Source organism: Staurois parvus, unplaced genomic scaffold, assembly GCF_062004578.1.
Source record: "Staurois parvus isolate SC_StPar_1 unplaced genomic scaffold, SC_StPar_1.0 ptg000014l, whole genome shotgun sequence".
NCBI lineage: Eukaryota > Metazoa > Chordata > Amphibia > Anura > Ranidae > Staurois > Staurois parvus.
The window spans coordinates 17701420-17724709 of record NW_028317810.1 but is presented as its reverse complement, the minus strand read 5'-3'; the positions used below and the strand labels follow the sequence as shown (position 1 = coordinate 17724709).

Genomic DNA, 23290 nt, shown 5'->3' with positions numbered 1-23290 from the left:
GCTCATGGGCTGAATTTGCTGGGCTAGCAAGTCCTGGATAAATTAACAGTGTGAAATCTACACTACTTCTACATTATTTCCCTTGTTTCCAAAAAAATTTATTAAATATATTGCCAAACTCTACAACCTTCTTTCAGGGGACCTTTGATCTTAGCATGACGACACCACACCTGTCAGTAACAAAGAGAACACTATGCCCTAGATATTTGAAGGGTTAAATAAGAAAGGTTCCATCTTCAGTTGCCGATTATGAGAATTAATACACCAATCCATTTTATGTATCGATTGATCGAGTACATCAGCTTTATTTGTTTGCACTGTTTGAATGAAGATCTTATATTTGCTTGTTTTATTATGTTTAAAAAAATTCAACAATTGCTATTAGGCGTACTGAACTTTTTTCCCATGACTGTATATAAAGATGCTCATGTCTGCTATATTAAAGCGGAACTTCATTTAAAAAAGGAAGTACCACTTATCCTCCTTTTCCCCGCTCCTCTATCACTAATGGGAGCATTTTTTTTTTACTTTTTTTTTTTTTTCTAGTAGTGGCTACTAATTTTTGACAGGTACCCAATTTCCAATACTGTCTACCTGTTTCCACTCCTACTAACTCATCTAGGTGAGCAGAGCTAAAGTTCAACCCAACCCCCAACTCCCACCACCCCCTGTGCTCCTCCCTCCTAAAGCCACAATGGCTGCCAAAGGGGAGCCAGATCACATGACTGACGTGACCTGATAATAGGTAAGTATACAGGTTAATCAGAATAGATATTAGGAAGGCAGAGGGAGCATTTTTAAGATTAGTTAGGTGGTGCCTGGAATTCCACTTTAATTCTGAAGATCTAGTAAGCCAGTAACTTCTGGTTTGTGTGCTCAGTTTCCAGATGGCTGCATTTGCATGTTCTTAATTGAAGTGCCTGGTCATTTCACATACCCAGATTTCCAAATCTGCACAGTAGACTGGTGAATTGAAATAGCTTAGGTCTAAAAGAAGAACTCTTTGTTACCATTAGCTACTGAATTTCCATCTGTGATTATACTAGGGCAGTTTAGAAAGTCATATTTGACTTGTTGCAATGAACTGTACAGGTTTCTTTTTTTAGATACTGTGGTGCATAAGGGTTGTTCGGAGTCTTTAAATTAGTGTTAAAAATACATCCATCACTATCATTTTACTGACTGAACTCACATTTTTACTTTAACATTTAAGACTTCACTAAGCTTTAATTAAATCTGGCCATGTAACTATTTCAAGTATTACCACTTTCTATATAGTGGGGAATGCATTTTACTTTTTGTGGTTCATGTGCTCTGTCTGTAGGTACGATGCATGCTGAATATATGGGGCGTGATGTTGTTCATCCGGTTGTCATGGATTGTTGGACAAGCTGGAATCGGTAGGTCCTTTATGTTTTTTGTAAAGCCTTTTTATGTTTTATTATGTGATAGAGATTCTTCATCACTTCTTCAGTGAAAAAACAAAACATGCCGAAAAAACTGATTGGTTTAAATGTAGCCATAGGTTAGAAATAAAATAGAAATGATGTAGCGCTGCTTACTGAGTATTAAATACCTATCAATCCATCATAATAAACAACCAAGGTGAATACAAAGTGCTCATAATATCTAAATATATAAATTAATACAAATATCATACTTTAATACACAAAAAATAAACTATTATTAAAGTGCTCCAAAGAAATGTGTGTAAAGTTCATATTCCAAATATAACGCAATCCATTACCAAAAAAATCCGTGCTAAATGTGAATTCCATGCATTAATTGGTGTCACTCCTCTGCTCTCAGAACTCTCACCTCCAAACGCATGCAAAGCTGCGTGATAAATAAGACATCTCCACAGTAGATCAAGATCTCCTTTACTCACTAGGGGCTGTCCACTCCTCCTCCTATATAATAGATGTTAAAGTGGAGTTCCACCTGGTCAAAAACTATAGCTGCTGACTTTTAAAATACAGACACTTACCTGTCCCTTGGTCCAGTGGTGTCCTCACCACCGCTGGTTTCATCGGCCGTCTTCCTCCTTGGCGCTGGCATCTTCAGTGCGGGCACCCGACTGTGACAGCTTTCGGCTTCGCAGCCGGGTGCCCACTGCGCATACTCAAGAAGCACTGCATTTTGTGAATGGCCCCGTAGTGTTCTGGGACTTGTCACGTGTCCCAGAAGACTACGGGGAGGGAGGACAACTTCCCCTTCCCATCGCCTACACGATCGCAGCAGAAGTGGGAGCGGGTACCTGTCAAATTTGGGTACCCGCTCCCCAAAAATGCCAATCCTTAATGGGGAGCGGGGGACAAAGGCTTAAAGCGGAACTTCCCCTTTTGGGTGGAGCTCTGCTTTAAGGTGGTCTTAGAAATCCTCCGTTTCACTAGGTAACAGCAGCCGGCTATCAGAGTCTGACGCAATTTCTTTGCATTCTCCAAATATCCCTGTCACTGTATTTATTACTTTGTATATCACTTAGTAGGCGCAGAAGTTTATTTCACTTATTGTAGCCTTAGGTTACCTAAGACATTCGAATGTATAACCCACTTCTGAAATTCCAGACAAGCCTGAGTAATATAAAAGTAATTTTTGCCATGTTGCCAAAAAGGGGGCTTTGATGTATTTCCTGCAAATAGAAGAAAAGCTTTGTTATATATGACAGATACTTTGTTCACATGCTAGCTGAATCCTGTTTGAAGAAAGAGGATTTGTGATACAAAAGAAACATGGGCAGGGTTGTCTTGTAAAAAAAAAAAATAAAATTGTTTTTCTTTGATTTTAAATTAAATCCAAATTCGTAATGCAACACACACAGGACTATGTTTACATGTGTGTTGCATTGGCTTTGAATTACAGAAGTAATAACATAACTCATAATACTGTATTTAAGTCTACACCAAAATGTTATGTGGTCTCTTCTGGTGTCTTTAGGTCAAATTTAAATTGATAGTGGTGTTCTGCAACTACATTCACAGCAAAAGTTAAAGTGATTCTAAAATATAGGCATTGTTTACCTTATTGAATTCCCTGCATTAAGGTAAAAAAAACAAACAAAAACATTTTGTTGTGTTTTAGCCCTCCTGTCTCTAAACACTTTCCAGTCTCTGATTGATCCAGTGCTTTCATGGTTGCAGGTCTTTTCCCTTCACTCCCTGTTCTCACAGGAGTCTCAGGTAGCAACTGGAGCCATAGCCTCCTGCTTCTGTCAGTCAAATCCTGTGATTAGGGAGAAGGGGTAGTGGCCTGCTTGTGTGTGTCTATAGACGCACACAGCCTGGCCTGGGAGTATACCCGCACATCTGCCCCCATAGAACATTGCTTGCTATGGAGTACCTGGAGGAAGAAGATACGAACAGCAACGGATGGGGACCACTAAAGAAAAGGTAAAGGACAGCTCTGTGCAGTATTGTTGCATAGGGCATGTAAATATAAACCTTTTTATATTTAAAAAAGAAAAACAGGCTGTTTGCAAGTATGCCTAAACCATTATGTTTGTATTTGATTCAGATTGCTGAATGTCTTATTAAAGATACATCTTTTAAAGAGTTTCATATGGCCTATGAAGTTTATGTTCCACATCTGTGAAAATATTTTTGGTGAACTGGGTAAACTGTATGCATCAGAATGGGAGCCACAGTCTTGCCTACTAATGCTCTCCTGGAATCGGAGAATTTAGGAGGATAGGGATGTAACGGTGTGTTCTTCTTGGATCAGAATGCAGTCTGAATGTCGGCAGACACATCACACCTACGCTACTAAATTTTTTGCGTCGGAGGAATTGTTCATAAAGCTTGTGATGTCTGATATTTGTTCAGTTTAGTAACATTGCTGAGGCAGACATACAAAGTTATCAGTTTTTGCCCTCTAGAACTGGCTAGGTTTGGAATTTTTTGATAACTAGCAACAGGAAGATAGCAGTGTGTAAGAACAACCTCTCCCACTACATTCACTGCCTTTCACTAATATATTCAGTTTGGATAAGCCCCCAGAATTTGTATTGCATTAGATCTTTTTTTACAGACCACTTTCCTGTCCATTTTATCTTGGAAATTTGCAGTGAACTTGTGTTGTTTCATCAACTTTCTTTATACCTTTATTCTTTCACAGGTTTAAGTGTTCTAGTCATTGCAATGGCCACTGTGGTGACAACTATTACCGGATTGTCTACTTCAGCCATCGCTACAAACGGGTTTGTGAGAGGAGGTAAATATAATGCATGAACTTGAAATATCTCATTTTTCAAAATGTTTGTTTGATCTGTACTGTTCTCTACATTGCTTCGGCTGATTAAGAAGTAGCATCAATGTTCTTGACGTCATTTCTTTTTTTTTTAATTCAACAAAACAACATTTTCCCGTAATAAGTGGTTTTGATCCACAGGATGTGTTTTATTATGTTATGTTGCCTGTGTGTGAGTGACTCAAATGACTGTATTTATTTCATGCCAAGCGCTTCAGGCCTATAACAACAGCTATGCCCCCTAAGTTGAGACTAACAGGTGTTCCGAGGACTTTTTTCTGGGAACGGAAATTAAACTATTTTTCTTGGTGTTCAAAGGCAGTTAAAATAGCTGATAGGGTGACATCCAGAAACTTTTGTCCTTTTGTATCCTTTTACTTGTATAGAAAGGCTAAACTAAGGGTTTGTTTACACCTATGTAGTATTTGCTCTTTGCCCCTTCTCTTCTCTCTTGGGGTAAGGGTAACTAGAGCTATCAGTAGTGTCCTACAAGCAATGCAGGAAATGTTTCTCCATTGATACTGCTCAGCAATGTAAAATACCAGTTATTTTATTTTTTGGACTCATAACTAGTCAGTTCCTGTGAGCTCTAGTGGGCATACAGTAAGTCAACTAGGCTAGTCCTGTGACAAAGCCTTAAATACACAAATTAATTTATCCACAGAATACAACAAGGGATAATATGTATATAACTTGCGTACCTAGAACTCTAAATCCTCAAATGGCATATTTGCTCCTGCCCTAAAGAAATTTGAATACAGCTAAATACCTGCCAATTTCAGGTGCTAAACAAAATACCCAAAAGTGTTACCAAATTTAAAAAAGGCATATGAAAGGTGATACTTTTTTGTGCAGTTTCCTTCATCTGTTCTGTTTGTGAATTCATTCTGATTTCCAAATCAGATTATTTATTAGTAAAAATTTAACCGTTTCACAAGAACAAAATGTTGCTTTTTTGGTTTTTTTCATGTGGTCTGTAGCTTTAGCAAAGATTACATAGTCTGTGTCCACCATGAGAATTTTAGGTATACCTTTTAGAAAACAGACTGCAGAGATTTTTGCTGGGGAGACTGTTTGGTTGACTCACAATGAATCAAAAGTATCTGCAAGATGCAACCAGAAAATTGAAGCCACTAATGTAATGTTCAAACACCTTTAGGTAAACTATCCCTCATTACCACCACCATCCCAACTTCTCATTTATCTCTATAACACTGCCTTATCCGGTGCTTTACATTCTTTGTGATGTTTTCCTTTTTCTTTTTTGTGGCCAGTGACAGTAGAAAATGTCCAGGGCCCAGTATCAGTGAGAATAAACATAGCCTCAGGGCTGGTGGTCAGTAGGAGGAGGCGTAGTGCCCCATCATTGGTATTAGTGGGAGGAATAGTACACCATCATTGGTATCAGTGGAAGAAGTAGTGCCCCATTGTTGGTGTCAGTGGGGGAGGAATAGTGTCTCATATCATTGGGAGGAATAGTGCCCCAAAGGTTGGATAAAGGCTAGCGAAGGGCCACATCTGGCCTTTGAGCTGCAGTTTGGAGACCCCGATCTAAAGAACAAAGAACAAAAAGGCTACAATACATACATTTTTAGGAAACCTCACTTAACATTTTGTTATGTTAAAGAGGAACTGAACTGAAAGTTGTGCCCAAAAAAAGCTGGGAGAGGAAAAGCCAAGTACACACGATCACAAAATTGTGCAAAAAATACCTCTTTCAAAGCGATCATACGATAATCTGATCATTGTTACACAGCTTTCGTCATAAATTATTCAAAGGGACAAGCACAACATTTTTTCTCGTACAATACCAGATCGTACAATTTTCGTTTACTCCTCACAGTTTTTGTCGGAATATACAATACATTACATCACTTTAGAATTTTTATTCTGTCGTACAAGAATTTTTGTAACTTTAGTAACCACTTTACTTTCGATATGAGACTAGCATGCAAAAAAAAAAAAAAAACAGACGATCATTTGTCTGATATTCTCATCTTATGTACTGGGATTTACAATGCCCTGTTCTGTTTTAGTTTCTCTGTGTGGAAGCAGCCATCTTGGTAGAGGCAGGGAATATGCTTCCTCATGTCATAACCTTGATCACCAAATCTCACTCCATATCCTAAGACTAACAGCCAGAGACAACAGTGCCTTTGCTCTCATGCTGCTGATTTTTCAACTACATAGAAGTGCCTAGGCACACTTACATACCAGGAAATGCACTGCTATTTTAGTGCATAAATGCAAGAAAAAGTAAATTTTTCAGAGTATTGCTTAGGCACCATTATTTTACTTTATTTCATTATAACATTACAAATCTTCAGTTTACGACCTCAATACCACTTTGAGCAATGTTTAAAATTGGATTTATTGCTGCCATTTTGGTCTTGATATCACTGCAGGGCTTTGTCACTCTAGTAGCTCTGGGTTTCACTATAAGTTGAAGTTTAGGTAGTGAACTTTACAAGCAAACTACATTCTAGTAATGAAGACCTTGACCAGTTGATATTTCTAGTCCTTGTTCAGCACTCTTCCAGACTACTGTACTTTTCAGTGCTCTCTGATGTTTTGGAGCTTGTCCTGCTGGAGCCAGGCAAGGCTCATACATTATATATTCACATCTTAAGAATAGCTTTCCTCAGCAGCATTTAAAACTTCCGGCATATTGAAAAGCACTTAGCTGACAGCAAGCAGTATGCATTGCATCCTTCTGCATTCTGGCAGAGACATAGTAATCTACAAGAAATACATTTTATCTCTATTGTCTTTCCTCTGTCAATATTTAATTTTTTTTAAATAATACATTTTTTAAAATGTTTCTATAGGACCATATATATAAACAAGAGACACCCTATTGATGGTGGGGTTTTTTAATCTGTAGACATAACACAGGGGTGAACTGTAGAAGAGGTACTGCTTGGGGAAGGTATTCTATAGGTTTTCTGTTGATCCACCTGAATCAAGAGGCATTTGTGCCATCTCAGACATGCTTCTTACCACCTAAATTTGAGGCTACTCAAAGCTTTGAGAATTGAGCCCAAATCTGAACAAAGCTACCAGTAAATATTCTGCAGCCTGAAATTTTCTGGGTTTTTGTTGTAAATTGCATGTCATGTATGAAAGGGAATACACTGGACCTAATGAATACCAAATAGACAACTTGTTTATGCACAGTGCATTTTTTCCTCACTGGATCAATGCAGGCCACTGCTAGGGCACAAAGAAACAATTGTTTTCTGTGTTACCCATTCACACTGCAATGCAGACAGGAGGTGCTCTGAAGTGGGCTGTGGACAAATGCAGACATTGTCTTTTATTGCAGAAAACTGGAAGGCACCGTATGTCAATGCAGCGCATTATACCACATTGCTGTGCAGAGATATGAATGGGGTGTTGCTTTGTGATGCTTCAAATAAAAAAAGAAAAAAAAGTAATCAGTGTGGTGCACTGAGACAAGCACTTCACTGCAGTCTCAGTGTCTATGTAGTGACAGCAACCAACTTGCTAAGGCTAGGTTCACTCTAGTCTGCACAGTAAAATGCAGCATTTTATCATGCAGCCTAGTGATTGGATCGCCTCCGGCAGGGAGTTGTGATATGCCATATAGTGTGATCAAGCCTTAAAACAGAGTGTTTAGCATGTGCTGCTTTGTGAACAAGTTTGGAAAGAAATGAGAGCACATTAGAACTGATATTGCAGTTTAGTAAAATGTTGTATATCTTAATTAACGTACAGTATGCATACAGTATTCCAAGAAAAAAAAAAAAAAGACGTCCATAGGCTGATATTTTCACAGTGCTCTGTATTTTAATGAATCTTGCATATTATTTTCAAAATCTATAGATTAAATTAACAATACATTTTTTTTTTATAAATAACCCTCACACTGTATTTATTCCTAAATTGGCACTAATTAGGATCAACTGTGCATTTGATGTGTGAGAATTTATTTTGGATTTAGCATTACAACTTTGTAGCACATTATACAAAATTGTAGAATAAATCCTTGCAGGAGCCGGTCAATAACTACATAGTGAAGGAAGCACAAAGCAGCTATCCAAAATTCATTTTACTGAAGTCAGACCAGAAGAAGATAAGTGTAAAATGCAGCTTCAAAGGCTTTGCTCTGTGCATTGTTTTACTGAATAAGGCCATAATCATCCGATGCTTGCATTGTCTGTAAAGCTTACTGTAAATGGTTTTCTAACTTTTCATTTTGAATTTGTTCGCAAACTGTCTTTCACAAGTTTTGGACTGATAAAAGAGAAGTAAAACAAAACAAGACAAGACTATACTATAGATGGCATGTGAAAGTGGTTTCGTTTTCTGTATGGTTGCAGCTGACTACAAGCCAGTGAGAGTTGTGCTTTTGTGTATTTCCACCATTGCCTGTCTTTTCACCTTCCGGTGTTGTTAGGACCAGTAGTGTTGCTGATAATTGTGTCCCATACAAAGGCCACACAGGGCTGGGTTATCATGTACTATCAGAAGCATGCTGAACATTCTGCTTCTTTCACTGGCAGCCAGTGTTTTTCACACTGTTTGCAAACATACTATAGCGACCTTGTATGTGCAATCAACCATTAGCCAGCAAGTAACTGTGCACTTTAATATACAAGGTTAACTTTTAAAGTGATCCAGTGACATTTGGAGTTATGGAAATTTAGGAAATGTAGAAATTTTTACTTTGTTCATTGCTGATTGTTCAACAATAACATCACTGATGTTAAATTTAGGAGTTTTTGTTCTAATGAAATTTCCACCCCAAATAGTATAGATTGTCAGAAGTGCTTACCTTTTCTCTGTGCCTCTACCAAACAGGCAATTGCCAGAATGGTAATGCCACAACTGCAGCTTACATGATTGCAGTATCAAATAAAGTCTGACCTCTACAGACACTGTAGAATTGTTGGTTCATCTAATTAGCAGGTTGTTGGTTGTCAGCCCTTGTTATACTTTAGGGTAAGGCATGCCATGGTCGATGCGATTTTCTTTCCTGCAATCATGGGTTTCTGGAAAGAAAATCGCTCAGTTCCCCCATCAACACAGTCAGTGTTGATGGGAGAAATCCTTCCTGAGGAGCTATTCTTTTATCCCGGTAGGGGAAGCCGTCCCTGCTGGGACAACACAGCGATTATTGCTAGCGACTATAGCCGCTGGCAATAATCGCATGTAAGATCCGACATGCTGGTTGTACCCAAGTCGTACAACAATTTAATTGGATCCAATCAGCCTGTCAATAGATAATTTGAATTTTAGCCAGTTCAGCAGCAATTTGAACCATCTATGGTTGGCTTAAAACTAGTTTTTCCGTTTAAACTAACTCACTAACTCACATTCAGGTACGCACATACTTAAACCAATGCATTTAAAACTCTCACTTTTTTATGCAATAATCAATGTTGTTTTTGCTTAGAGTTCAGCTTTAAGGGCATGTGACTGAATGCATTACCAGATACAAAGTCACATAAAACAGATCACACAGTTATGACATGAACATACTCTGCAATCCTCTTCCTAAAAATAAACACAGATTTTCCTTCCTTTTAACAAACCAGGCACAGTTCAGCTATCCGCAGTGTACTTAATAGAATCAGATGGAGGTATGGGAATTTCGTTCCTGAAATAAATTATACCTTTTGACTTTTAAAACATTAAAGGGAATACACAGGTTGGAGATGTGTGTGAGTGTGGCCAGTGTAGAAGTAGTTGAATCTTCCTCCATCCCATTGATTTAGAAAAATCATGCCTCTAATGCATACAGACTTCATAGCTTGTTTAGTGCCATACAATGTTTACAAGACTGTGCTGGTGTTTACACCGCTGGTGCCATTATTGCTTAAAGCATTGTTCACTGCACGCACTTGGAAAGGGTCATACAGTAAACTGTTCCGGGCCGTATAAACACTGCACAGACCTAGGAAGGCCAGGCAGTACAAATGTATTGGAGGTATTATATTTTTATTGCCAGCTGTAGTGGGAAAGCCCTTGTGGTTGGAAGACAGGGTAGCTTCTAACTGTATTTACACTTTACTTTAAAGCGTTAAACACATTTAGTGACCCCCTATATGATCTAGAGGCCAGAAATGCTTGTCATCTTGCTCCACTGTTGCTACAGTGCAACTCAGAGCATTACTGAAATTCTACTGGAGTTACTTTGAGTCAATGCTTCCAGTAGGACTGGTGGTGAACCTCATTGCTGTTCCTAGCAGTAGAGCACAGCAAGCCTTTTGGTCCAGGGATCCTCACCTCCCTTTGACTTAAGCTAGCCATACATTTTATATATATATATATATATATATATATATATATATATATATATATATTTATATTATTATTATTTTTTATTTTCTTTTTTTTATGCTAAGGTATGCTACAATTAGTTCCTTAGTATCTAAGTAATGACATCTTTTTATATTCTAACATATACGTGACTTAAATATAGCTGCTGTCTAAGGGTTTAATTTACATTAAAAGTTACTTTTGTGTTATTTTGTTTAATATTCACTATAATTGCTTGCTTAAAATATTTATGCAGTATTCTATATAAATGATTGCATACCTTTTTATATCAGTGTAAGTTCATTGCATACAAGTAAGTTACAGTAGTTGTCAATCTATTTTTCTTTGTTTGTAGGAGGTGCATACTACCTAATATCTCGAAGTTTGGGACCAGAATTTGGAGGTGCAATAGGACTGATTTTTGCATTTGCGAATGCTGTTGCAGTTTCGATGTATGTGGTGGGATTCGCTGAAACTGTTGTGGAATTACTGCAGGTAGGTAATTGAATGGTTTTAATCGATGAATACTTAATAATACATTTTCCTGAACTGGGGTGTAAACTTTTGTTATAACTAAAAAAGTCTGATAATATACATAAACAACATCCCAGCGTAGCAAGATCAAATCTGTATTTGTGTACTTTTAAGTAAAAATGTGTGTGTCTGTGCTTTTGAGCTAGCTACCACCAGCTTTTTGATTCCACATTTAGAAATAAACAAATAAATAAAATAAATATGTGCAGCGCTCAAAAAATCCCTGCAAGACTTCATCCTCTACAAATCCGCCCTTCTCAAATATAACTCCAGCCTCCACGCTGCTAAACAAACCTACTACAACACTCTCATCAAAACCCTCTCATCCAATCCTTGTCAACTCTTTTATACCCTTAATTCCTTATGTCACCCCCCACTGCCCCCATCCAACAACAACTTACAGGAGATTGCCAGTCATTTTAAGAACAAGATCGATACAATTAGTGATGAGATCTCCAGTGTGAAGCTTCCTCCTCCAGCCAACATACCAGGTCCAACACCACACTCAATACTCTCCTCCTTTGGCTCTGTTACCACCGAGGAGGTTGCTAAATTCCATTCTTAGGCTCGCCTCACCACCTGTCCCTTCACAAATATTGCGGCCTCCTTCCTGCAGTATCATAAACTCTGTAACCCACATATTCAACCTTTCCCTCTCCACCGGTACCTTTCCCTCCCTGCTCAAACATGCACAGGTTACCCCCATACTTAAAAGACCCTTGTTGGACCCCACCTGTTTAAATAACTTAAGCCCCATCTCTCAGCTCCCGTTTGCCTCCAAGCTTCTCGAGTGCCTTGTCCACAACCGTATGAGTTGCCACCTCAGCGACAACAACCTTCTTGATCCCCTACAATCTGGCTTCTGCCCACAACTTTCTGCTGAAACTGCCCTATTAAAACTCACTAACAACCTACTAACTGCCAAAGCCAATGGCCATTACTCCATACTCATACTCTTAGACCTTGACCACCCGCTCTTCCTCAGTAAATGCCACTTTTTGGTCTTCGTGACTCTGCTCCTTCCTGGTTATCCTCTTAACTTTCTCAGTGCACTTTCAGCATCACATACAACACCAACTCCTCCACTCTTCTCCCTCTTTTTGTTGGGATATCCCAAGGCTCTGTCCTTGGGCCCCTCCTTTTCTCTCTACACCTCCTCCCTGGGCCAATTGATAACCTTCCATGGTTTCCAATGCCACCTCTAAGCTGATGACACCCAAATCTGTTTCTCCACTCCCCAGCTCACCCCCTCGATCTCCTCACGTATCACAAATCTACTGAGCAACATATCAGTATGTATGTAACAACATTTCCTCAAACTCAATATTTTTAAAACTGAGCATGTAATATTTCCTCCTCCCCGATCCCCCACTCATAATTTTACTGTTAAGATGAACAGCACAATCATTGGTCCCTCCCCACATGCCAGGGTGCTAGGCATTATCCGAGACTCTGACCTCTCCTTCGGGCCCCACATCCAATCACTGGCTAAATCCTGCCACCTCAACCTCCGCAATGTTTCCAAACTTCACCCCTGCCTGACTAACTACACCAAAAAACAACTTATCTACGCCTTGGTTATATCCCGCTTGGTTACTGCAACTCCTTCCTCACTGGCCTGCCTTTACATGAGCTATCTCCCCTTAAGTCTATTATGAATGCTGCTGCTAAATTTAATACACCTTGCCAACTAATCAGCATCTGCTTCCCCTCTTTGCCAATCCCTTCATTGGCTTCCATCAGCCCAACGTATAAAATTCAAAATAGTAACCACAATGTGCAAAGCCATCCACAACACTATCTTTAGCTACAACCCCAAACTCATCCACAGATATCATCCAAATTGTTTGCTACACTCCTCCCAAGACATCTTGCTTTCTAACTTCCTTGTCCCCTTCTCCCATGCCCACCTCCAGGACTTCTCCAGAACCTTTCCCATCCTATGGAACACCCTCCCCAGTATGACCAGTAAGCCCCCATCCTGTCCACCTTTAGGCAATCTTTGAAAATCCACTTATTCAGGGAAGCATACCCCACCTTCACTTAAGAACTGTACTTGAATCACCTCCACCAGATTATCCCCTTCAGCTATCATCTTTTGTATCACCTCCCCTTCATGTAGATTGTAAGCTGCATGAGCAGGGCCCTCCTATTCCTTCTGTATTGAACTGTATTGTAATTGTACGGTTTCTCTTTATATTGTAAAGCACTGCACGAAATGCTGACGCTATATAAATCCTGTATTATAATAATATCCACTATTGATACTATAAATATATCACTAAATATCATAAACATAAATAACCAATACCACAATAAATATACATCTCAGTAATCAATGCATAAAAAAAACCTTGGTGACCTTAATCCAAGCGTTGTCATATGTATAAGTGTTCGTTATCATAAAAAAAAAAAAATTAAAACCAATTAAAACTCCCCAAGCACTCCATTAACATTGCTTTGTGAACTAAAGTACCTTTTAATATACTAGTCAAATAAATCCTTAATCTTTCGATTTTGTGATGCCACAGTGATTTCACCTCTTCCTTTGTTATGTTGGCAGTGCCTGTAGTGGGTGGTCCCACCATCTGAATCTCCTGATCTTTGTCCATCCACCCATTCTTGTCCTTTTGCTGTGCAGATGAACTCCCAGTGCACCACTTAGCCCGTTTCATAACTCTGCGACTTATCGTGCGACTTGCAACACATAAAGTCTAAAGACAAGTCAAAACACATTCATTTCAAGAAGTCCCATCCTAATCAATGTAAGGTTTCTGCACTACTTTCCAGCAACTTTGGTGTGACTTGAGTGCCATAGACTGCAATGTTTAATCACAAATGTTGCAAGCAAGTCGCACGAATTTGGAGTCACGACAGTGTGAACCAAGCCTTAAGCTGCAGCTAAAAGCCAATTTCCCACATAGCTAATGAATGCAGAAATAAAATACTTGGAAATGCAGTCTCTCAAATAGGACCACCTTAATTAGAGGAAACAATATGGTAAGAAAGGAGATTTTCATTCACAACCCAGCACTTTTCGCAGGCTCTATGCAGACATGATTATGATGCAGGTTCAACAGGTAAAAATTTGATTTTCATGTTCTTTTAACAATGTAAACCCAGATTTCCTTTACTAGGAACATTTGATGAGCATTGATATTTGAAGTTATTTGTTCCCAGAGTTTTGCTTTCAGCTTCTTTTTCCTTTCCAGAGGAACATACACTTCCCAGGATACCACACTTGCACACAGTGGCATCTCCTGCAGTGGCGTGTTATGCACAGGCAGCAGTGTAGCCAGCAGTTATAAAACCTCTTTACATGGGAACACACATTTTTTTTTTCTACTAGTGGGCTTAAGTGGTTCCACTTTAAGGCCTCAAACTCTTCACCAAATGGCACTTTTTTTTGGGGGGAGGTGGTTTAGCGGATACATGATTTTGACTTCTGCTCCCCCTCCTTGCAGTCTTCTGGGACACGTGGCAGATCCCAGAAGACTGCGGGACCATTCACAATGTGCAGTGCAGCTTGTGCATTCGTAGTGGGCACTCGGCTGTGAAGCCGCAAACTCACAGCTGGGTGCCTACAGTTGGGATGCCGGGGACAGAAGACCGAAGGAAGAAAAGACTCGGGTAAGCACATTGCTGGATCCTGGGACAGGTGAGTGTCTGTTTATGCAAAGTCAGCAGCTACAGTTTTTGTAATTTCAGAATTTGGCTGGTTCCTGCTAAACTGGCCGATTTTTCAATCCGTGTGTACTCCGTGTAGGCTTTATCAGGTTTTAGGTGAGCGCGGTAAAGCCTTCAAAAATCATGCATAGCCTAGCAACCAGGACTTTTTTATACAGATATTGTTGTAGTGTGTAAGGTCAACACCACTACCAAAGTCGTCTTGTTTTCTTTTTGGAAACCAGTCAGGGTTTATTTTTTATGCCATTTATAATGTTCTTTGCCCCTGAGCTGGGGTTGAAAATGATAAATTTTCACTTATCCTAGTCATGTAATTTTTATCCCATGGCACTGTGTTCCCCCCGGATTAATCCAGTCTCCTCCCAGCTGTTTGCAGACACTTTGGCAGCCTCCATACTGTGCCCAGCAACCTCCACATTCCATCTGCCTGCCTTTTGTTTTTTTGCAGTTAGAGCATCATTTTACCAGGTACCATAGGCAGGTGTTACACAGTTACCAGATTCTTTAGGGCATTTCCAGTCAACAAACAGAAGCAAGCAGTGAGCTGCTAATTTTACCAATCAAATACTCCAACTGTGCTGAAATCAGAATGTTGACTCTGTTATCATGCTCTGAGTTTGGTATAATCCTCTGATCCCGTGAGGTGTTTTCTGGAATATGGATGCAGAGAAAAGGAGTTTGCTTCCTAGAGTCAGTGCTATGTCATTTTTCTCTTGACTGTCATCCTGAAGTGCAATGACTTCTAATATTAGGAAACATTTTCAACCACGTTCCGTCCTAGCCTTTTAATATCAACAGAGATTTCAGTTTATGATTTGGTTTTGCACTGCACACAAGACAATTATCTGAAGATAAGAATTAAAAATGTCTCTGTCTGCCCTGACATTGATACTCTTTTGAGTTCTCATTTCATTTTCATGGTATTAAATGATAGCTTATTTTACATAGAGCATATTGTAGTGTTAAATACAGGACGTAAAAGGAAATAACTACACATTTTCCATATGTCATAATTGTTACAATGTAGCATTGGGTGTATTCCTCATGCTGTCTCCAGAATGTCACATTTCCAACACCCTACATAACAGGCATGTTTTCTTGTACACATCACTGCGTAGTCACAGCAAGTGCCAGACACAGAAGAAATGTGCAGTATAAAAATCCGAAGCACTGTGCTTTGTTGATGTCATCAGCTTCATTCATTGGCTGCAATCCAGGAATGTGCCTAAATAGAACAGTTTTACAAACGCCTGTTCATTATACCTAGAGCTGCAGCATGGTATTACCTGCTGGAAACAGCACTTGGTTATTTACACTAAACGCATACAGGACCTGTTCTGTACTCTGTATATTGTTTACTAAAGGGACTTATAAACCGTTTGAGTGTTGCACTTAAGTGTGTTTTAGGAATGGGGTGAGCTTCTGGTAAATTATTGTGGTAGTACTGAAATTCCTAGAATAGTCTGCACATAGAGTGTGAATATATATACTTATTTTGTGGTTTTATTTTTTTACCTTTCCCAAGGATAACAATGCTATCATGGTGGATGAAATAAATGACATCCGAATCATTGGTGCAATAACTGTTGTCATTCTGTTGGGTATCTCTGTAGCAGGCATGGAGTGGGAAGCAAAAGTAAGTATCTAGCTAAGCATTTGATGTATCTTTCATATATTACATATCATATTATTGGTGAATCCAACTGTACATATAGCTGAAGAGTGAATAGCAGGAAAAAGTATCAAGTGCTAAGCAATCAGCCACTATTTAAAAAGAAATCAGGTATACCAGGGTTGCGTAGAAACTTTCATGTTTGGTGCTGTTTTTCTAAAAAAAAATTTGTCATCTAAAATTTCTTTGAGTACTTCTTCACAAACAAAATATGCTCAAAGAGTTTAGGCCAAAAAACTGACAATGGCTGATGGACCCAAAATAATTAAACGTATAGGTTCTTTATGCTATAGGGCTGGGGCTCTGAAATAGTTCTATTTTTTTTTTTGCTTTCCCTTTTAAACATTTTGCCCCTACACAGCAAGCAAAGTTTGCATTTTCAAAAGATTCGTTTTGGTGTCTCAAATAATTAGATGGGCTGAAAATGATGTTTAATCTTTTAATAATCTGATGAGCATAGATGAATAGTCATAATGCAGCACCATGTACTGCAGCGTAAGCAGCAAAGCAAACATCAGCTAAAAGGTCCTGGGTAGACTTCAGTTATGTCTAGAGTAGAGCCTATTGTTTTGTTTCATGGTCCCAGATGCCCTTTATGGATAACATTCTTGATTTAATGATATGCCTTTCTTCTGAGCGGCTACTTCTGATGCTTTTGTAGATAATCTCCTATGTCCTTTTCACCTTGATCCTTATTCTAATAAAACTAAATAGGGCAGACAAGATTAAGATCTTTCTCAAGGATATTATTTTTATTTGGATGCATGTGACAGACCCTTACTGCTTAAATCTTTTGACTTGAATTTCATCTAATTAGGAAATTTAGATTATAAATTGCCAGTTTAGTCACATGTTGTTCATGTTCCCTTGGTAATTAGGCGTTTATGTGTTTCACATGTCTTTACCTAAATTATAGAACCAAGTACACTGAGCATAAGAAGTTAAACCAATTGGCTTGGAAAACTATTGCTGTGGAGAGCTTGTGGTCTCTCTACTTTGGTAACTTCCACTATACATGTGTTTTGCAAAGCAATCCTTAGGGTCCCTTACAGGTCGTGTTTCCATGTCTCTTCACAGATTTACTGGTAAAATAATAGGTGTGAGTCATAAAGCCGCTGGTGTTTACTCTGTAAGTACCTGGAAGTGTGGAAAATTAAATATGACCCGTTGGTGTCCCTAAGGACTGGAGTTGGGAAGCACTTCTGTGTACTATGCTTGATGACAGAATGGGAGACAGCCCATTAATACATACACTTCATGGAAGCTTAGAAGGAATTCTACATTCAGGCAAAAGGTGGAAAATGTTATCCACAGCTCTTGCCCACAGCAGTTTTAAATGGCTTCCCCACTTGGCACCAATGAGGATCACCTTATTGAACAGCTTTAAGTTTACTATTGCTAAACACAGTTTGTCTTCAGTGCAACAGTGCAGTAAAGCCCTGCTTTAGAAGTTCATTGCTTTCCAAAAAGATCAAATCATGCCCTTCATCTCTGGTATTTTGCTGACTTGTCTTTTCAAAGCAGTAGTAAGTGTATTCACTCAAAGGATCTAAAACAAAACATGTGTGAAACTTTACTTTTGCAGCTTCACAGGTAATCCTACTTTCTGCGGTTTACCATAGTTTCATCTTAGTGCCATTGTGCACCAACACACAATTATTACAGGCCAAAGAAAAACAAATTTCTTCTGGAGTACTTTTTTAAAGGGACTTTTAGTACATTTTAAAGATAATGCTGTAAATGTTAAAATATACATAAAAATTATTGATTTTATTAGTAAATATGCAGGGTGGAGTTGGTTTACCATTCATTTAAAATCACTCTGCATGGTTTTATTTTTTCCAGGCTCAGATAGTACTGCTGGTGATATTGTTGCTGGCGATCTGTGACTTCTTTATAGGAACAGTCATTCCCCTAGAGGACAAGAAGGCTAAAGGATTCTTTGGTTATAAAGGTAAAAGAACAGTATTATGTATGGTGTGAACACATTTCATGCTTCCATTGCTCTGCTTCTGTAATGTGCTAAGATAACGTCCAGTTCTAATCTTCCTCAAACTCCCCTAAGTATACAGTATAATGACCAATAGACTCTTGAGCAACGAAAAGTGCATTTTTCCTCTAATAAAACTGACCAGTTTCAATAGCATTCTCTTTTAAAGTAAAATATTCTTAACCTATTGAGGATTTTGAACGCAAGAGGTGCACTATAAAAAAAAACTTCAACAAAGTTTTTTTGGATGCATCTCTTACATCCATCTCCTCACCTCCTGCTGTTACATTTCCTGCCTCTGTTACTGGCAATTACCAGCTGTCATGATAGCTGGTAGTTACTTTGCATTCCACACCAAGAGTTGCTTTCAAAATGCAGCTGCTCCTGTGCACAATGACACCTGCACACAGTCTGTAAGTGTTATTGATCTGCATATGACAAAACTTTGCAAGTCAAATTGTGGTTTTTTTTTAACACCTTGTTAAGCCTTAGCTAACCTAATTGGCACTAATTAACAGCTACCACCCCTTCTCGCCTTCACCCTATTATTATTTATTTATTTTCTGTTGATTCTTTTTTGTTTTGTCTTTTTTCTCATAGATTTTATGTTTTAGTTTTGCGTACAGAACCCATAGAAAGTTAAAGCATTTTTGCAAAACCGTAGTGCCAAAAAAAAGTTCCATTACCCACCCCCCTTTCCAAAAAATATAAATAAATACAATCAATGTACGTATTGCTTTGTTTTATTAAATATTGACAAAGCTAGGTGAACAGACAATAGTGGAATTGTAAAACTTGCTCTGGTGAGTAAGGGGGTATACATGTATAAGAGCTGAAATTTTTAAAGCCTAACATCATCCAAAGCTTTTTTTTTTTTTTCCTCTCGTCCTCTTGTCTCAACATTATTGAGGGATACAGCTGAAGCAACCTAAGGTTTAAGAAAACTAGGAGTTATAATGCAGCCTACCATAGAAATGGACACTAGGCACATTGGAAACTAAAGGCCTGCTCCCTTTTGACTATAACACATCCTACCTTACACTTGCTTAATTTTGTTTTTGGACGTTTTCTTCAGCTTTTCCGTTTTTTCTGTGTGATAGAAAAATGTTTACTACTGTCAACAGCTGTTGTTAGATTCAGGCCAGATACTGAAAGCCTATAAAGCTCCCCAGTTAGTCAGCAAGTGCAGATTTTCTCAGGTCATTAAAGTGGAGCTCCACCCAAAAGGAGAAGTTCCACTTTAATGCTTTGTCCCCTGCTCCCCATTAAGGATTGGCACCTTAGGGGAGTGGGTACCTGAATTTGACAGATACCCACTCCAATTTCCGCTGCGGTTGCCTAGGAGATCAGAAGCGGAAGTTGTCCTCCCTCCCCGTAGTCTTCTGGGACACGTGACAGGTCCCAAAAGACTACGGGGCCATTCACAAAGCACAGCGCTTTTTGTGCATGCACAGTGGCACCCGGCTGTGAAGCCGCAAGCTGTCACAGCCAGGTGCCCACACTAAAGATGCCGGCGCCAGGGAGAGAAGACGGCCGGTGAAATCAGCAGTGGTGAGAACACCGATAGACCAAGGGACAGGTAAGTGGCTGTATTTTAAAAGTCAGCAGCTACAGTTTTTGTAGCTGCTGACTTTTATTCTTTTTTTTTTTGTTTCAGTTGGAACTCCACTTTAAGTATACTGGTGGTCTCTCATGCAACAACCCTAATTTCTTGGAATTTTCTCAAGACAGACAAGAAACGCAGATTTTCCAGTTCATTAAGTATACTGGTATTATCTCTTTGACAGTCCTTCAGTCAGCAGTGCCTACCTATCTCTGTTCATTTTGCACAGGACTCTACTTTTAGGTCATGCCAGTATGTCTAGGGTTTAGTTGTGAAGTTATTGAGTTACAGCTGTGACAGTGTTCCGCCTCTGTCTCTGAAGACTCACTGTTGCAGGCTTCTGCTTTGTTGAAATTTTTCCTCTGTTTGGAATAAAGTTGACATGTAGGGGGTGTTTGCTACAGAAACAACTGTAGCTGGCTGGCCATTTTGTGAAAGGATTAAAATTCTCCTTTTACATCTGCGCTTGCTTTTATGCTTTGCGGAATTTGCAAGTGGACCAAATTGGGAAGCCTTCCTCTTTATTTTCTACTCCGACTGTACAAGAGAGAAGATAGTACTCCAGCTTGCTACATAGCAACACCTGCACTAGCTGCACACATGCAAAATACATTTTTTTCTTTGTAAATGTAACTGAGCCCTTCCAGCACAAATCGTGGCAACTCTCCTCTTCTGCTTTCCGAGCCAGTACATATAGTCGCTAGTGCAAAAAGTGATACATGTATACAGTGACTCTTCTCCTCTGCAAACCAGCATTGGGACCTAGCAGACTGAAGCAGAAGGCTTGCTGTATTCCACCTACAGTGACTGTGGTCACTCAGCCAACCCCTTGTTCTGGTTGGTGCTCTTGCAGCTCTAATGGTTGTCAGTATTCCAGGAAAAGTGGATTAAAGGGGCACTGATATTTTTATTTCTACAAAATTTCAAATGCAAACTGTGCTTGGTATGGTAAACTGGTAAATATTGTGTCTTCTGCACTTTTTACAATGTTTAGGTACTTCCACCTGCGATGTTGGCTACTGCTGACCTTTTTTTTGCTTTGGGTACTCATTCGTCTTTCTGCTTAGCAGAGGATATTTATTTAAATCACCCTCGGCCTCCCGATGAATCTGATGTAAATATGCCTAATACTGTATGTCTGATTTTGGCAGGGTTATTTCAGAGGATTTGTATTTAGACATTGAATCCCTTCCACATTCCATCAGTCAAGTTTTGGTTTGTTGTTGTCTCACCTAAACAGAAGGAAACAGTTTTGCTTTTTAATCTAGGATAAAATTCTTTCCTTCAACTTGGTGCCTTGACTTGGTTCTTATATACTCACTCTTTCCTGTTCAACCCAGCATGGACATAGCAAGAGTTACACCCCAAAATACATCCTGCTACTCCTCCTGAGTATGGTGATACCACATGCATGAGACTTCTTCACAGCTTCATTAAACAAAGGGTAAACAGAAGATTACCTGTGGTTATAGTAGAGAAGTTGTCTGCAGAGGAGAGCAGTGGTCCAGGAAGCAGGCAGAGATGTGGTCAGAAATAGCCAAACGAATAGTCCAGGCAGCAGGCAGGAACATAGTCCAAATAAAGTCTTGGGTCATTACAAGCAGCAGGCAGAGATATGGTCAGCACAGTCAAAGTACTGGTTCAGGTAGCAGTCAAGAACATGGTCCATAAAACCTCCTGGGTCATTGAAGGCAGAGCTATGGTAAGCATAATATTGGTCCAGGCAGCAGGAAAAAACATCAGGCTTAAGACCTTGGTCAGGTAACACCTGGCCACAGGGGTAGAGGCTTCGTCCCACCCAATCTCCTTGAAACCTCCAGACTAACAGACCCTGATGCGGGAATTACAAATCCTGGTGAAAACCTAAAACTGGTTTTCTCTACTCTGAAGCCCCTCATACATGCGAGACTCCTGCGTTATCTTGCATCCCACTACAACAGTAGCAGGGCAAAAGATCAGTTCAAGCGGCAGGCAAAAAACATGGTCGATTTACTGGCCGAGGTCATTGCAGGTAGAAGGCAGAAACATAGTTTAGAAACAATCCAGATGGCAGGCAAAAGCATTGTCGGTAAACAGGCCAGAGTCAGTTCAGGTGGAAGGCAGAAAAGCGGTTTAGAAACAGTCCAGACGGCAGGCAGAGGTATCATTGGTAAACAGGCCAGGGTCAGTTAACGTGGAAGGCAAAGACATGGTCAATCAAGGCAGCAGGCAAATGACTAGCATAGATTTTAGAAACTGGGAAATGGCAGGCTGTTAAAAATAAGGGTAACTAATATTTTTGTGACGTCGAAGCAGTCTCCGATGCATAGGCCCAGTTGGGAGGGACACTGGGGACAATGAACACTGGTGTCTTTCTTAACTCCACTTCTGCATACCTGACATTTTTTTTTGGCGACTTCTTCCGGATTCTGTGGGTGGAAGGTTTTCTGGAAAATGTTGCTCGTGAAGTCTGCTCACACAATCAGAACAAATGTTTTCTGGGAGGATCCTTGCTGGTAGATCAGGGAAGCGATCATTTCTTCTATATATTTGAAGGTGGTGGGTCTTTCTGTTGACTTTTGATAGATGACAAATGCATTGTAAATGGCCAAATGGAAAAAATAAATTGCAACTTTTTTTATACCAGAAGAGGGACGAACAGGGCTGTAGGATCTGATCATTTAAATCTACCCCCCCATGAACCGATTATAATAGTGGATGCATTCAGGTTTTTGGATGGGACTGTGTTTTCTGTGAATTTCCAACAAGGTGTCATTGTGGATGGTGGAGAGGATGTAAACATCTCTCTTATCCCTCCACTTCTTGGCCAACACTTCCTCGTTTCTCAGACTTGTGGATTCCCCCCTTTGTAGATTGTGGTTACTAAACTTTGTGGGAAGCCCTTTCAATTTTTTGGGTGGTACCGCAGGCTAAGGTTTTCTCACGGTACAGATGCCGGAAAAGGGGCAGACTGGTATAATAGTTATCAAGGTAGATATAACCTTTTTGGAACAGCGGGAATGCCAGGTCCCAGACAATTTTGCCATTTGTGCCGATGTAGGTTGAGCGCTCAGGGGGCTGGAGCTGGGAGTCTTTGCCTTTGAACACGCGGAAGGCATGCACATATCCTGTAGCTCTTTCACAGAGCTTGTTCAGCTTTAGTCCATAACTGGCCTTTTTACTGGGAATGTATTGCTTGAATCCCAGCCTGCCAGTGAAGTGTACAAGGGATTCATCCACACAAATTTGTTGCTCAGGTAGATAAAGTTCCGTAAATCTCTTAGCAAAAGGATTT

General features: G+C 39.6%; 1 protein-coding gene across 2 annotated transcripts in view; it reads left to right on the top strand.

Annotated features, from left to right (window-relative positions):
- SLC12A2 (solute carrier family 12 member 2) overlaps nucleotides 1–23290 on the top strand; it is a 189107-nt gene that overhangs the window by 86019 nt on the left and 79798 nt on the right. For both annotated transcript variants that reach the window (XM_089677757.1, XM_089677750.1), the window contains exons 4-8: nucleotides 1325–1400; nucleotides 4114–4209; nucleotides 10886–11025; nucleotides 16277–16387; nucleotides 18269–18377. In XM_089677757.1, the coding sequence (XP_089533883.1) occupies nucleotides 1325–1400; nucleotides 4114–4209; nucleotides 10886–11025; nucleotides 16277–16387; nucleotides 18269–18377 (532 nt within the window). The remainder of the gene's footprint in view (nucleotides 1–1324; nucleotides 1401–4113; nucleotides 4210–10885; nucleotides 11026–16276; nucleotides 16388–18268; nucleotides 18378–23290) is intronic.